At 36.7% G+C, this 14,357-nt stretch overlaps 1 protein-coding gene across 2 annotated transcripts in view; it reads left to right on the top strand.

Annotated features, from left to right (window-relative positions):
• Window positions 1-13,437, top strand: part of DNA2 (DNA replication helicase/nuclease 2) — a 52,362-nt gene extending 38,925 nt beyond the window's left edge. For both annotated transcript variants that reach the window (XM_040485202.1, XM_040485203.1), the window contains exons 15-21: window positions 3,307-3,500; window positions 3,593-3,682; window positions 3,767-3,971; window positions 7,022-7,111; window positions 7,916-8,098; window positions 10,946-11,092; window positions 12,274-13,437. In XM_040485202.1, the coding sequence (XP_040341136.1) occupies window positions 3,307-3,500; window positions 3,593-3,682; window positions 3,767-3,971; window positions 7,022-7,111; window positions 7,916-8,098; window positions 10,946-11,092; window positions 12,274-12,342 (978 nt within the window). In that variant the 3' untranslated portion in view covers window positions 12,343-13,437. The remainder of the gene's footprint in view (window positions 1-3,306; window positions 3,501-3,592; window positions 3,683-3,766; window positions 3,972-7,021; window positions 7,112-7,915; window positions 8,099-10,945; window positions 11,093-12,273) is intronic.
• The last annotated feature ends 920 nt before the right edge of the window (window positions 13,438-14,357 follow it).

The raw sequence follows: 14,357 nt of genomic DNA, 5'->3' as shown, positions 1-14,357 counted from the left end.
TATGAATAAAACTGCTGGAGACAATCACGTACAGGGTTTTGTGTGAACCTAAGTCTATTGGATAAATGCCCAGGAGTGCAATTTCTGGATCATTTGGTAGTTGTATGTTTAGTGGTTTGTTTTTGTTCCTGTTTTTGTTTTTAAGTAATCCTTTTGCCCAACATGGGGCTTGAACTCATAACCCAGAAATTAAGAGTCACACACTCTACTGACTGAGCCAGCTGGGTGCTTCTCTCTCTTTTTTGATTCTGTTTTGTTTTTCCTGCCTTATGGGTTACTTGAACACTTTTTAGAATTCTATTTTGATTTCTCTATAGTGTTTTTGTGTGTATCACTTTGAATAGCTTTTAGTGGATGCTCTGTTGATCTAAGCATTACATTGTATATACATAACGTAAGTCCATTGATTATGTCATTTTACTAGTGCTAGTGAAGTTTGAAACCTTACTTCCATTTATGTCCCTTATCTTCTCCTGTTTATGATTGTCTTAAATATTCCTCCTACATAGACTGTGTCAGACTGTGTTCTAATTTTTGCTTCAACCATGAAACATAATTTGGAGGAAATGAAAAACCTATTGTATTTATCCATATTTTTGTTTACTATGTTCTTCTCTCCTGATGTTCCCTCCAAATTTGCATTCTTTTATTATTTCCTTTCTGTTTAAAGATCTTCCTTTATCCATTCTTTTAGGGTAGTGGGTCTGTTGGCAACAAATTCTCTTAGTTTTCCTTCCTTGTGAGAATGTCTTCATCTCTGAAGGATTATTTTGTTACTTATAGGATTCTGGGTAAATAATTTGTTTTCTTTTAGTACTGGAAAAATATTCTACCACTTTTTTAAGGATTCCATGATTTTTTTTTTTTTAAGTATTCTGTGATTTCTAATGAGAAATATGCTGACATTTGAATTAGAATATTTTCCCCTATAGCAAGTTGTTATTTTCTTGGACTCCTTTCCAGATTTTTTTCTTTTAGTTTTTAGAATTTTAATAATGGTGTGTATTGTAGTGTTTTTTTCTTTTCTATTTATCACGTTTGAAGTTTTCACAGCTTATTGAATCTATAGATTTAATATAGATTTAATGTCTCTTGTCAAACTTGGGACATTTTCAGACAGGATTGCTTTTTCAGCCATGATTTATTCTAGTGCTTTTTCAGCTCTTTCCTTTTTATTTTCTCCCTGTAGGACTGTGAAGACACAAATGTTGGATTTTTTGATAGTTCCACTAGATTCATTTATTTTCCCTCAGTCTGTTTTCTTTCTGTTATTTGGCCTGTATAATTTCTGTTTTTCTGTCTCTTGGTTCACTGTATTTTTCTTCTGTCCCCTGCTATTGAGTCTATTCCATGATTTTTAAATTTTTTTTTAAGTTTGTTTATTTTGAGAGAGAGAGTGAGCGAGCAGGGAAGGGACAGAGAGAGATGGGGAGACAGAGAGAGAATTCCAAGCAGGCGCCACATAGGCAGCTTGAAGCCCTATATTGGGCTTGAACTCAGGAACCATGAGATCGTGACCTGAGCTGAAATCAAAAGTCAGACGCTTAACCGACTGAGCCCCAGGCGCCCCATGATTTTAAAATTTCAGTTATTGTGTTTTTAGTTCTAAAATTTCCATTTGCTTTTGCTTTCATCTTCTATTTCTTTGTTCAGGCTTTGTATTGTTTTATTTGATTCAAGTATGTTCATAGCTTTTCAGTGAAACATTTTTCTCATGGCTGCTTTAAAATCCTTGTCATATACTCTTGATCTTGGTTGGGGTCGTGATTTCAAGCCCCACATTGGGTGTAGAGATTACTAAAAAATTTAAAAATAAACTTAAAAAAAGAAACTTTTGGAGCACCTGGGTGACTCAGTTGGTTAAGCGTCAGGTTTCGGTGCAGGTCATGATCTTACGGTTCCGGGTTTGAGCCCTGTGTAGGGCTTCGTGCTGATAGCTCAGAGCCTGGAGCCTGCTTCAGATTCTGTGTCTCCCTCTCTCTCTCCCCCTCCCCTGCTTGTGCTCTGTCTCTCTCACTCTCAAAAATAAATAAACATAATAAAAATAAAAAAACATTAAAAAATTAAAAAAAATCTTTGTTATACAATTCTAACATCTGTTTCATCCTTGGAGTTGGCATCTATTAACTGTCTTTTTTTCATTCAGTTTGAGATTTTCCTAGATTTCCTAGTTTTGATGAAACCAGAACACTTTTATATTATATTATTTAAAACTTCTGTTTAAGCTGACTTTCCTCTGACACTACTCTGATAGGGCAGGAGTGTATGCCACCTCATTGCTGCCAGGTGAGAGCTGAAATGCAGGTTACCATTCAGCCTCTATTAACACATGGGGTGGGGGCTCCTCGTTCCTGCTGGATGGGGTGGATGTCTAGGTTCCCCACATGGTCTCCACTGACATTTTATGGTGAGCGCTTATTATCAACTAGCAGGGATGAAAGTCCTGGCTCCCTGCTTGGCTTCTCTGTTACTACCTCAGTAGGATATTGGGGTGCCTTTGCTGGCATCGGTGGGGGTTATGTAAGATCACAGTGTTTTCTGTGGTATTTGGCTAGGATAGAGTGGCTGTATACAAGTTTTCTGCATACAAGGCTTTGTCTTTCCTGTTCCTTTGGCTTTTGTTTGAGGTTTTTTTGTCTGCACCCATTGGCGCTCCTGGGTCACTAGCTTCTTCAGCTCCAAAGCTGGGATATGTGAGGCCAAAAGAAAACCAGGGAACAAACTTCTGTGCTGTTCCTTGGGTCCCAAGGTGTCCAACTGGTCTACCTTTACTCCACCTTTCAGAGTCCTTATGTTTGTTTTATATATAATGTTTTAGAATTTTTAGTTGTGTGCTTTGTGGGAGGAGGGAGGAAAAGTACTCCAGCTTCCCAGAAGTGAACTCCTGGTTCACATTTAAAAAAATTATCAGGGTGCCTGCCTGGCTCAGTTGGAAGAGCATGCGACTCTTGATCTCTGAGTTGTGAGTTAGAGCCCCCCACATTGGGTGTAGAGATTACTTAACTAAATAAATAAAAACTTAAAAAAAATAAACTTACTGCCTCTTGAATGTTTCAGATTTTCATTGGGAAATATCCCAATTTGAGCACTGTTATAGTGTCCAGAAAATTTACTTGATTTTTCAATTTGTAGTAAAAAATTAAATTTTTCTTGCATACTGTAAATGTTTCAGAATTAAATAATATTGCGGGATTCCTGTTGTTTGGGACAAAAATCTTCTTTTTGAGCCTTTAATTTAAAAAATGGGAAAAGCAAGTTATGTTTCTTATATATATTAGATAACTGATCTATTTTCTTTGTTTTTAGCGTATAGTTGCAACAACGTGTATGGGAATAAACCATCCAATATTTTCTCGTAAAACTTTTGATTTTTGTATTGTGGATGAAGCCTCTCAAATTAGCCAACCAGTCTGTCTAGGGCCACTTTTTTTTTCACAAAGATTTGTGTTGGTGGGGGATCATCAGCAGCTTCCTCCCTTGGTGCTAAACCATGAAGCAAGGTAAGCAGACATTGACATTTTCATTTTAAATTAGATTCTTCCTAAGGAACCATTTCAGTATACTGATAAGCCTGAATTTGATTTGTTGACAGAGCTCTTGGCATGAGTGAAAGCTTATTCAAGAGGCTGGAACAGAATAAGAATGCTGTTGTACAGTTAACTGTGCAGTACAGAATGAACAGGTATTTCTAAGAGTGTCAGCTATGAGTGATTTTTATGTTCGTTTTCATCTACCAGAACTAAAATTATTTTTGTAATTCCCTTAGTAAAATTATGTCCTTAAGTAATAAACTGACATATGAAGGAAAGCTGGAGTGTGGATCAGACAAAGTGGCCAACGCAGTGATAAACCTACCTAACTTTAAAGCTGTAAAGCTGGAACTGGAATTTTATGCTGATTATTCTGAAAATCCTTGGATGATTGGAGTATTTGAGCCAAACAATCCTGTTTGTTTTCTTAATACAGATAAGGTAAAAACAACAAAACCTAAGTATTTTCTTTGGTTTTTCTCCTTTTGTCCTATTTGTTTGTTTGTTTATAACATTAAAAAACTGTTTTTAACGTTTCATGTATTTTTGAAAAAACAGAGAATCAGTGGGGGGAGGGACAGAGAGAGAGGGAGACACAGAATGGGAAGCAGGCTCCAGGCTCTGAGCTGTCCGCACAGACCCTGATACAGGGCTTAAACCCATGAGCTGTAAGATCATGACCTGAGCTGAAGTATGACGCTTACCTGACAGAGCCACCCAGGCACCTCAAGTCCTGTTATTTAAATTCTTGAGTTTTTTTTTTTTTTTTTTAATTTTTTTCAACGTTTATTTATTTTTGGGACAGAGAGAGACAGAGCATGAACGGGGGAGGGGCAGAGAGAGAGGGAGACACAGAATCGGAAACAGGCTCCAGGCTCCGAGCCATCAGCCTAGAGCCTGACGCGGGGCTCGAACTCACGGACCGCGAGATCGTGACCTGAGCTGAAGTCGGACGCTTAACCGACTGAGCCACCCAGGCGCCCCTCAAATAAACTTTTAAAAAAATAAGTAAGAAATAATCAAGATTTGGTTGCCTGGCTGACTTAGCACAGCATGTAACTCCTTTTTTTTTTTTTTTTTAAGGTTTATTTACTTTTGAGAGAGAGAGTACAAGCCAGGGAGGGGCAGAGAGAGAAGGAGACAGAGGATCCAAAGTAGGCTCTGTACTGACAGCAGTGAGCCCCATGAGGGGCTCAAACTGAGGAACCATGAGATCATGACCTGAGCTGAAGTTGGATGATCAACTGACTAAGCCACCCAGGTGCCCTGAGCATGTGACTTTTGATCTCAGGGTCCTAAGTTCAAGCCCCATGTTGGGCAATGGGGCCTACTGTAATTAATAATAATAATAATAATAATAATAATAATGTATAATCAACATCATTATCAAGATTACTTAAGAATTCTGTAGGAACAAAATAGTCCTTGGAGAGTTTTATCGGGGATGGTAGAACCTGGGGAACTATGGGCTTCATTATTTGTATAAAAGGCAACAAGATGGCACAAAAATAGACACTCAGATCAATGGAACAGAATAGAGAACCCAGAAATGCACCCATAAATGTATGGCCAACTAATCTTTGACAAAGCAGGAAAGAATATCCAATGGAATAAAGATGGTCTCCAGCAAATGATACTGGGAAAACTAGACAGTGATATGCAGAAAAATGAACCTGGACCACTTTGTTACACCATACACAAAAATAAACTCAAAAAAGGACGAAAGACCTAAATGTAAGACAGGAAGCCATCAAAATCCTAGAGGAAAATTCAGGCAAAAACCTCTTTGACCTCAGCCACAGCAACTTCTTACTCAGCACGTCTCCGGAGGCAAGGGAAACAAAAGCAAAAATGAACTACTGGGACCTCATCAAAATAAAAAGCTCCTACACAGCGAGGGAAACAATCAGCAAAACTAAAAGGCAAGCGACGGGATGGGAGAAGATATTTACAAATAACATTATCCAATAAAGGGTTAGTATCCAAAATCTGTAAAGAACTTACCAAACTCAACACCCCAAAAAACAAATAATCCAGTGAAGAAATGGGCAAAATACATGAATAGACACTTCTCCAAAGAAGACATCCAGATGGCCAGCTGACACATGAGAAAATGCTCCACATCACTCATCATCAGGAAAATACAAATCAAAACCACAGTGAGATATCACCTCACCCCTGTCAGAATGGCTAACGTTAACAACTCAGGCAACAACAGATGCTGGCGAGGATGCGGAGAAAGAGGATCTCTTTTGCATTGCTGGTGGGAATGCAAGCTGGTGCCGCCACTCTGGAAAACAGTATGGAGGTTCCTCAAAAAATTAAAAATAGAACTACCCTACAACCCAGCAATTGCACTACTAGGTATTTATCCCAGAGATGTAGGTAATGCTGTTTCAAAGGGGCATGCACACCCCAATGTTTATAGCAGCACTATCAACAATAGCCAAAGTATGGAAAAAGCCCAAATGTCCGTCATCTCATGAATGGATAAAGAAGATGTGGTGTATATCTATATACAATGGAGTGTTACTTGGCAATCAGAAAGAATGAACTCTTGCCATTTGCCACTACGTGAATGGAACTAGAGGGTATTATGCAAAGCGAAATTAGTCAGTTGGAGAAAGGCAAATATATGACTTCACCCATATGAGGACTGTAAGATACAAAACAGATGAACATAAGGGAAGGGAAGCAAAAAGAATATAAAAACAGGGAGGGGGATAAAACATAAGAGAGTCTTAAATATAGAGAAGAAACAGGGTTGTTGGAGGGGTTGTGGGAGGAGGGATGGGCTAAATGGATAAGGGGCACTAAGGAATCTACTCCTGAAATCATTGTTGCACTATATGCTAACTAATTTGGATGTAAATTTAAAAATAAGTAAATTATAAAAGTAAAAAATAAAAGGCAACAAGAATATGGAAAGAGAACAGATATTAGGGTCAGATCTAGGTTTGAATCCTAGTGCTATGATTTATTGTGAAGTCTTGGGCAAGTTACTTATCTTTTCTAGCTTCTGATGCTTATAAACTGGGAGATAACAAAGGAAGTTATGTGAAGCCCAATGTGTGGTCAGCTTTCACAGAGATTTTAATCTGAACTGTAGGATGTTTAAGATGGGCTGCCTCTGGGTGACTTTCTGAAAGTGGCTAATGTCATTCATTTTTATTCTTTTACCTTCAACTTTTAATTTTTTTTAGAGAGTTAGAGTGAGTGGGGGAGAGGGGGAGAAGGAGAGAGAATCAGAATCAGAAGGAGAGCCAAACAGGCTCCATGCTGAGCACGAGTCTCAATCCCAGGACCCCTGGCATCATGACCTGAGCTGAAATCAAGAGTTGGGTGCTTAACCAACTGAGCTACCCGAGCACCCCATCTTTTACCTTCAGTTTTTAAAATGACAGTATTTTTCACTGGTCTCCACAACTGGTTGTTTAGTCTCTATGGCTACCTGTGTACTGACAGTACTCTTAACCTATTTTTCTTTTTAGGTTCCAGCACCAGAACAAGTTGAAAAGGGTGGTGTGAGCAATATAACAGAAGCCAAACTAATAGTTTTCCTGACCTCAGTGTTTATTAAGGTAATTTAAATTTTAATTTTGAGGGCTAATTAATATTAAAGTGAAATGCAGTATAATGTTAGAATGCAAGGAACGTAAGAATTAACGTTAATCCTTGTTCATTAAGATGCAGCCTGATTGCTTTTGTTCTGTTTTGAGAAAACTATCTAGGATATAATTTTTTATAATGGTAATTTGGGTTTCCATTTAGGTTAATTTTTTGTAACATCAGATAATTCTGCTTGTGTCATGTAGGGTTGTAGTCAGTATGATCAGTATGGTTGGGGATTGGAAACTTCAGTGTAAGGGATAGCAGGGTGTAATGTATTTTTTGTACTTTTTTGTTAAATGGCAGCACTGTTGTAGTGGCATGCAAACCATTATACTGCCATGAATCAATAAAAATCAAGGGAGCCATGTTTGAGGAAATTACTTAAAAATTTTGTTTAATGTTTATTCATTAAGAGACACAGAGCACAAGCAGGGGTGAGGCAGGGAAAGAGGGAGACAGAATCTGAAGCAGCCTCCAGGCTCTGAGCTGTCAGCACAGAACCCAATGTGGGGCTCAAACTCACATGAACTGTGAGATCATGACCTGAGCCAAAGTTGGATCCTTTAACCCACTGAACCACCCAGGCGCCCTGAGGAAATTATTTAATCTCGGGAAATACAGATATAGATTTAGAGCAAATTTAGCAATTGTATTTACTCCTTGCAACAAGAGGATCTGTTATAAACATTAATTGGGCACACATTTAATAAGTTTAGTAAAGCTTTAACAGAAATCAGGATTTTCATTTTCATTGTGTTTTTTTTCCTGTTTAGGCTGGATGTAAACCCTCTGATATTGGTATTATTGCACCATACAGGCAGCAGTTAAAGATCATCAATGATTTATTGTCCCATTCTTCTATTGGAATGGTTGAAGTTAACACCGTAGACAAATACCAAGGAAGAGACAAAAGTGTCATTCTAGTAACTTTTGTTAGAAGTAATAAAGATGGACCTGTGAGTTCATTGTATTTTCTTCTGATTTGTTTGGGACATTTTTTTCTTTTCTTTTTTTTAGGTTGTGGTAAAAATGTAATGTAAAATTTTAAATCATCACCATTTTTCAATATACAGTTCAGTGGTGTTAAGTTTATTCATAGTGTTTTGCAACAGATCTCCAGAACTTTTTCATTTTGAGAAATTGAAACTCTATACCCATGAATAACAACCTTCCAATTCTTTGTCCCTCCAGTCTCTGGTAACCATCCTTCTGCTTTCTGTCTCTGATTTTGACTGCCATAGTCACCTCATTTAAGTGGACTTGTACAGTATTTGTCCTTTTGTACTTGGCTTGTTTCATTCGGCGTGGTATTTTCGAGGTTCATCCACTGTGTAGTATGTCAGAAGTTTGTCCCTTTTTAAGGCTGAATAATATTGCATTGCATGGAAAGGGCACCTTTTGTTTGCTCATCCATCAGTGAATATTTGGGTTGCTTCCATCTTTTGGCTGTTGTGTTTGGGGCATTTTAAACATAGAGGCTTCCTTCGATATACTCTTAATTTTATATATAATTCCAGGGTTTGTTTGTTTGTTTTGTTTTGTGTTTTGCATTTTTACCTCTTTTGATTCCTGTTTCTAGATTATATGAGATACCTTCATAAAGTTCTAAAAATATATGTAGTAAAAAGTCTCCTTTCTACCAGTTCCTCTTCCACTCAGTTCTCACCTTTACAGATAATCAGAATTTTTTTTTAATGTTTATTTATTTTGAGAGAGAGATAGCATGCATGCACATGTGTGGTGGTTGGGGAAGGGCAGAGAGAGAGAATCCCAAACAAGCTCCACACTGTGAGCGCAGAGCCTGATATGGAGCTTGGACCCATGAACCATGAGATCATGGACCCAAGCTGAAGTCAGGTGCTCAACCAACCGAGCCACCCAAGTGCCCCTGTTTTTTATTTTTTAATTTTAATTTCAGTATAGTTAACATACAGTGTTATATTAGTTTCACGTTTGTGATACAGTGATTCAACAATTCTATACATTACTCAGTGCCCATGGTGATCATGTACTCCTACTTCCCTTTACCTATTTCATATATCCCTCTACCCACCTCCCCTCTGGTAAGCACTAGTTTGTTTTTTAAGAGTTAACAGTCTGGTTTTTTTGTTTGTCTTTTTTCTTTGTACATTTGTTTTGTTTCTTAAATTCCACATATGAGTGAAATAATATAGTATTTGTCTTTCTGTGACTTATTTCACTTGGCATTAGACCCTGTAGATCCATCCATGCTGTTGCAAATGGCAAGATTTCTTTCTTTTTTATGGCTCACAAGTATTCCATATGTATATACACCAATCCATTGATCTATCAGTGGGTACTTGGGCTGTTTCCATAATTTGGCTGTTGTAAATAATGCTTAATAATCATTAGGGTACATACAAATTAGTGTTTTTGTATTCTTTGGTTAAATACCTAGTAAGTAGTGAAATTACTGGATCATATGGTAATTCTATTTTTAATTTTTTGAGGAACCTCCATTCTGGTGAGCACAGAGACTGATTTGGATCCTCTGTCTGCCCCCTCTCTCTACCCCTCCCCTACTCATGCTCTCTCTCTCTCTCCCTCTCTCAAAAATAAACACTAAAAACACATATACATGAAAACATATACATATATCTATAGATATTTTGATAGATATACACATACACACAAACCATGACACTTATATACAATAAGAAACTATGCAACTGTAAGAACAGAATGAAGTCTCTTTCTGTGTATCGACATGGAAAGATCTGTAAGCTGTTTTTTTTTTTAATTATTATTTTTTTTAACGTTTTATTTATTTTTGAGACAGAGAGAGACAGAGCATGAACGGGGGAGGGGAGAGAGAGAGAGGGAGACACAGAATCGGAAGCAGGCTCCAGGCTCTGAGCCATCAGCCGAGAGCCCGACGCAGGGCTCGAACTCACAGACCGCGAGATCATGACCTGAGCCGAAGTAGGATGCTTGACCGACTGAGCCACCCAGGCGCCCCTGTAAGCTATTTTTTAAGTGAACAAAGGAAAGTCCATTAGAGTACATACATTACCTTCTGTGTAAAAAAAGCAAATATGAATACTGATTCATATCTGTTTGCATAAAGGAATTATAGGTTACCAAAAAAAACCCCAAATTGTATACAATTCAACACCAAAAAAAACCAATCCAACTAAAAAATGGGCAGAAAACAGGAATAGACATTTCTCCAAAGACATGCAGATGGCCAATAGACACATGAAAAGAACATTAATTATCAAGGAAATCAAAATCAAAATCACAATGAGGTATCACCTCACATCTGTCAGAATGGCTAAAATCAAAAACACAAGGAACAACAGGTGTTGGTGAGAATGTGGGGAAAAAGGAACCCTCATGCACTGTTGGTAGGAATGCAAACTGGTGTAGCCACTGTGGAAAAAGCAGACAGCCAGATGCAGGGCTTGAACTTACGAACCACAAGATCATGACCTGAGCTGAAGTTGGATCCTTAACCGACGAAGCTACCCAGTCAGTTTAATCATTCCTCTGAGTCTTCTGCTATTACAAGTTTTTATTGCTGTAACCAACAATGTTATAACGAGTGGATATAGCTTCAGTTCCTTAAATTATAGCTAGGATATTGCACCCAAGATAAAATATTTGTAAGTTGGTGTTGTGAACAAGTTTTTCCAACTGCCTATAGAATTTTAAATGTGTTGGTGAATCTTTTCTGCACTATATGCTTAAAGTAGGAAAATAGTTCACAACAAACTGTTCTTTGCTATAACAAACTTAAATATATAAGAAAACTCAAATAAATTGAAAATTATTTCTTTCAGCTTGGTGAACTCCTGAGAGATTGGCGACGTCTTAATGTTGCTATAACCAGAGCCAAACATAAACTGATTCTTCTGGGATGTGTACCCTCACTAAACCGCTATCCTCCTTTGGGGAAGTTACTTCATCATCTAAACTCAGAAAAATTAATATCCTTTTTGTTTTGTATATGGTCACATTTGTGCTTTGTGAGTATTTTATGTACTTGTATAATTAAAACTTAGTGTCCTGTGTTTTCTATGGGCATATTTCAAAGACCTGATTTTACAAAGGAAAGAGAGAAAACAATTGTCAGGAAGTTATTTTATTTTACTTTAATTTATTATTTTATTTTATTTTTATTTTTATTTTTATTTTTATTTTTATTTATTTTAGTTTAGTTTATTTATTTTGAGAGAGAGACAGAGAGAGGGAGCAGGGAGGGTGCAGAGACAGAGAGAAAGAATCCCAAGCAGGGTCTGCACTGTCCATGCACACAGAGCCCAACAGAGCCCAACGTGATGTTCAAACTCACAAACTGTGAGATCGTAACCTGAGCCGAAACCATGAATCAGAGGCTTAACTGACTGAGCCACCCAGGCACCCCTATTTTATTTTACTTTATCATTATTTTTTTAAGTAGGCTCCATGCCCAGTGTGGACTCCAACATGGGGCTTGAACTCACAACCCTGAGATCAAGACCTGAGTTCAGATCAGGTTTGGACACTTAACTGAGCCACCCAGGTGCCCTGTCACAGGAAGTAATTTTAAGCAAAAACTGAAATAATGAAGGTGATGGAGAAGGATGATTTGTGAAGGGAGAAAGGGAAGAAAAGGGACTTGATCTGCTGTCCTAGGAGCAGAATGCATGTTTCTTACCCCTTCTGGATCCTCTCACAATAATTTATAATTATTTTTCTTTAATCTGGAACAGAACATTAATATAAACAAAAAGGGGTGCCTGGATGGCTCAGTCAGTTAAGCATCTGGACTCTTGATTTTGACTTAGTTCGTGATCTCACGTTTGTGAGATCCAATCTGTGAGACTGAGCTCTGAGTCAGTCCCCTCTTTTTGCCCCTCCCCTGCTCGTGCTCTCGTGTGGAAAAATTAAATTAAAAGAATTAAAAAATGGAGAATTATTCCTAGTCATATTATGGGTTATTAAGATAAATCATCTTTTAAAAAATTATATGAAGGTCTTAGGCTATGATATATAAACCTTATTGCTTAGGTACATTATTATCCATTTAGCACTTCTTTAAACCAAATGACAAAATGTTGAATAATGTCATAAATGTCTTCCTGCAATTCCATTTTGTGTTAAGTATATCTTCCTTAATTTATTTTACATCATGGATCTTCCATCAGAGGAACATGAAAGTCTTTGTCATGTATTAGGTGGTTTTCAAAGAAGATAAAGCACTGTTTTCCTTGCTTTTCTTTCACTGGCATAGTGTTCTTCTCTAAATATTACCTGTTATTTGTAATTTGGATATGCTGTGAAAAGTGTCTGGTTAGACTATGAAGATCACTTTTATCCCAAGGATATGAAATAATGTAAAATGTACTCTGCTCAGAGTTCCAGTTTTTTGTTTATTTATTTATTTTTTTTGGTATAATCTTTTAAACATAAAGTTCTATCACTATGCAGAATTTAACACAGTATTGTTTCAGTATAAGTGTACCCAAAACTGAAAAGTATGTTTATACGTACCATAAGTATGTTTTTGTGTGACCTAGAAAGAGTTTGACAAATTTTTACCAGCTTTATTGATGGATTAACTCTAGGATCTGAGAAACTTTAAGACTAAAATTTCAATACTAATTTGATTTTATAGGTTTTTATCATACTTTGCTCATTCTTTAAGAGATTAGGGAAAGAAAATTATTTGTTTTTATTACCGAAGCACAGCTTTATGATGATGAGGACACAGGTGTGATTCTTTTCTGTGTTTTGAGATCTCTGATCCAAAGACCATTTTTCAGGATTTTTCCCCTGACTATTGCTTTTTGGTATAAGGTATATTTTTACTTTAAATCTAGTCTTTTAAACTATTAATTATAAATTTATTATTTCTCCCTAATTCCTGATTGCCCCTTAATCTCCCACTTGTTATTTTCAGTAGATTTTGATATAAAAGAAAATAATTCTTTTGAGAAGTTTTGTTTGCTAAATTGATGATAAAAAGTTTATTTTCACCTATTGTTCATATGACCCTTTGTTTTGAAACACTACTTAGTTTTCTCTCTCTCTCTCTCTCTCTCTTTTTTTTTCTTGGGAATAAAGATATTTTTGTAAAGTAATTGCCTCAAAATGCTTAAGTTAGGTAAATGGTGATCAATTTTAACTTTACTGTATCCATCTTCTGTGGGAGGATATCTCTCTCAAGGTTGTATTTTTTTTTTTTTTTAATGAATGTTAAATGTGTTAAAATTGTTGCTTCTACCTCACCTCACATGTTCCTTAAAAATTACTTGAAGTTTTTTATTAAATAAATTGTTTTCTACTGTTAGACCTTAGTATGTCAATTATTAATCCTGATTACTAATTAAGTTCAGGGTTGCCCAGCATTTTTTCAGGTAGTAACAAGTGAAATGTTGATAATGCTGTAAAGCTGTATATAAATACTTCTGTAGCACAAAAAATGGAAACCATTCTTTTGGCAGGGAAAGAAAAGGCTTTTTGGAGAAGGTATCTTATTAAAGTCTGGTAAAGACTGGGTAGAATTGCATAAATTGTAGACAAATCTAGATAGAGGGTACAACAAATGGGAAAAGGAAAAGAAATGTATAGGCAACAGCAAAAATAGTTCAGTATAGTTAAAAGAAACATACAAGGAAGTATTAGAGACCATGGATTAACAGACCATGATTCCCAATACTGGCACATGAAAGCAATTTTAATAGGTTACAACCAGCTTTGCTTTTAAAGGGAAATAGTGGAAAATATTAGGGTATATCACATATAAAAAAGACACAAAAGGGGTGCTGGAGTGGCTCGGTCAGTTGAGCATCCGGCTCTTGATTTCGGTTTAGGTCGTGATCCCAGGGTTGTGGGATCAATCCCTGTCGGGCTCTGCACTGGGCATGGAGACTGCTTAAGATTCTCTCCCTTTTTCCCTCTGCTCCTCTCCCCTGCTCGCTCGCTCTCTCTCTCTCTCTCAAAAAAAAAAAAAAAAAAAGACACAAAAGTAGAACAGTAAACTCCTCTCTATATATATACTCATCACCCATATGTAATATACCCATCACCCATATGTAATGGAAGATTTTGCTGCAATATTTTCAATATTCTTTTTCTCCTTTGCTGAGATGTTTTAAAGCAAATTCTAGATGTCATCTAATTTCACTGCTATACTTCAGTATGTGATGAGCTTTTTAATTTTTTAAATTTTTATTATTTTTTAAAAATATGTATTTTTGAGAGAGAATG

Source organism: Herpailurus yagouaroundi, unplaced genomic scaffold, assembly GCF_014898765.1.
Source record: "Herpailurus yagouaroundi ecotype Mexico unplaced genomic scaffold, PumYag 163, whole genome shotgun sequence".
Lineage (NCBI taxonomy): Eukaryota > Metazoa > Chordata > Mammalia > Carnivora > Felidae > Herpailurus > Herpailurus yagouaroundi.
The sequence above is the reverse complement of the archived record's forward strand: the minus strand, read 5'-3'. Positions and strand labels throughout refer to the sequence as shown.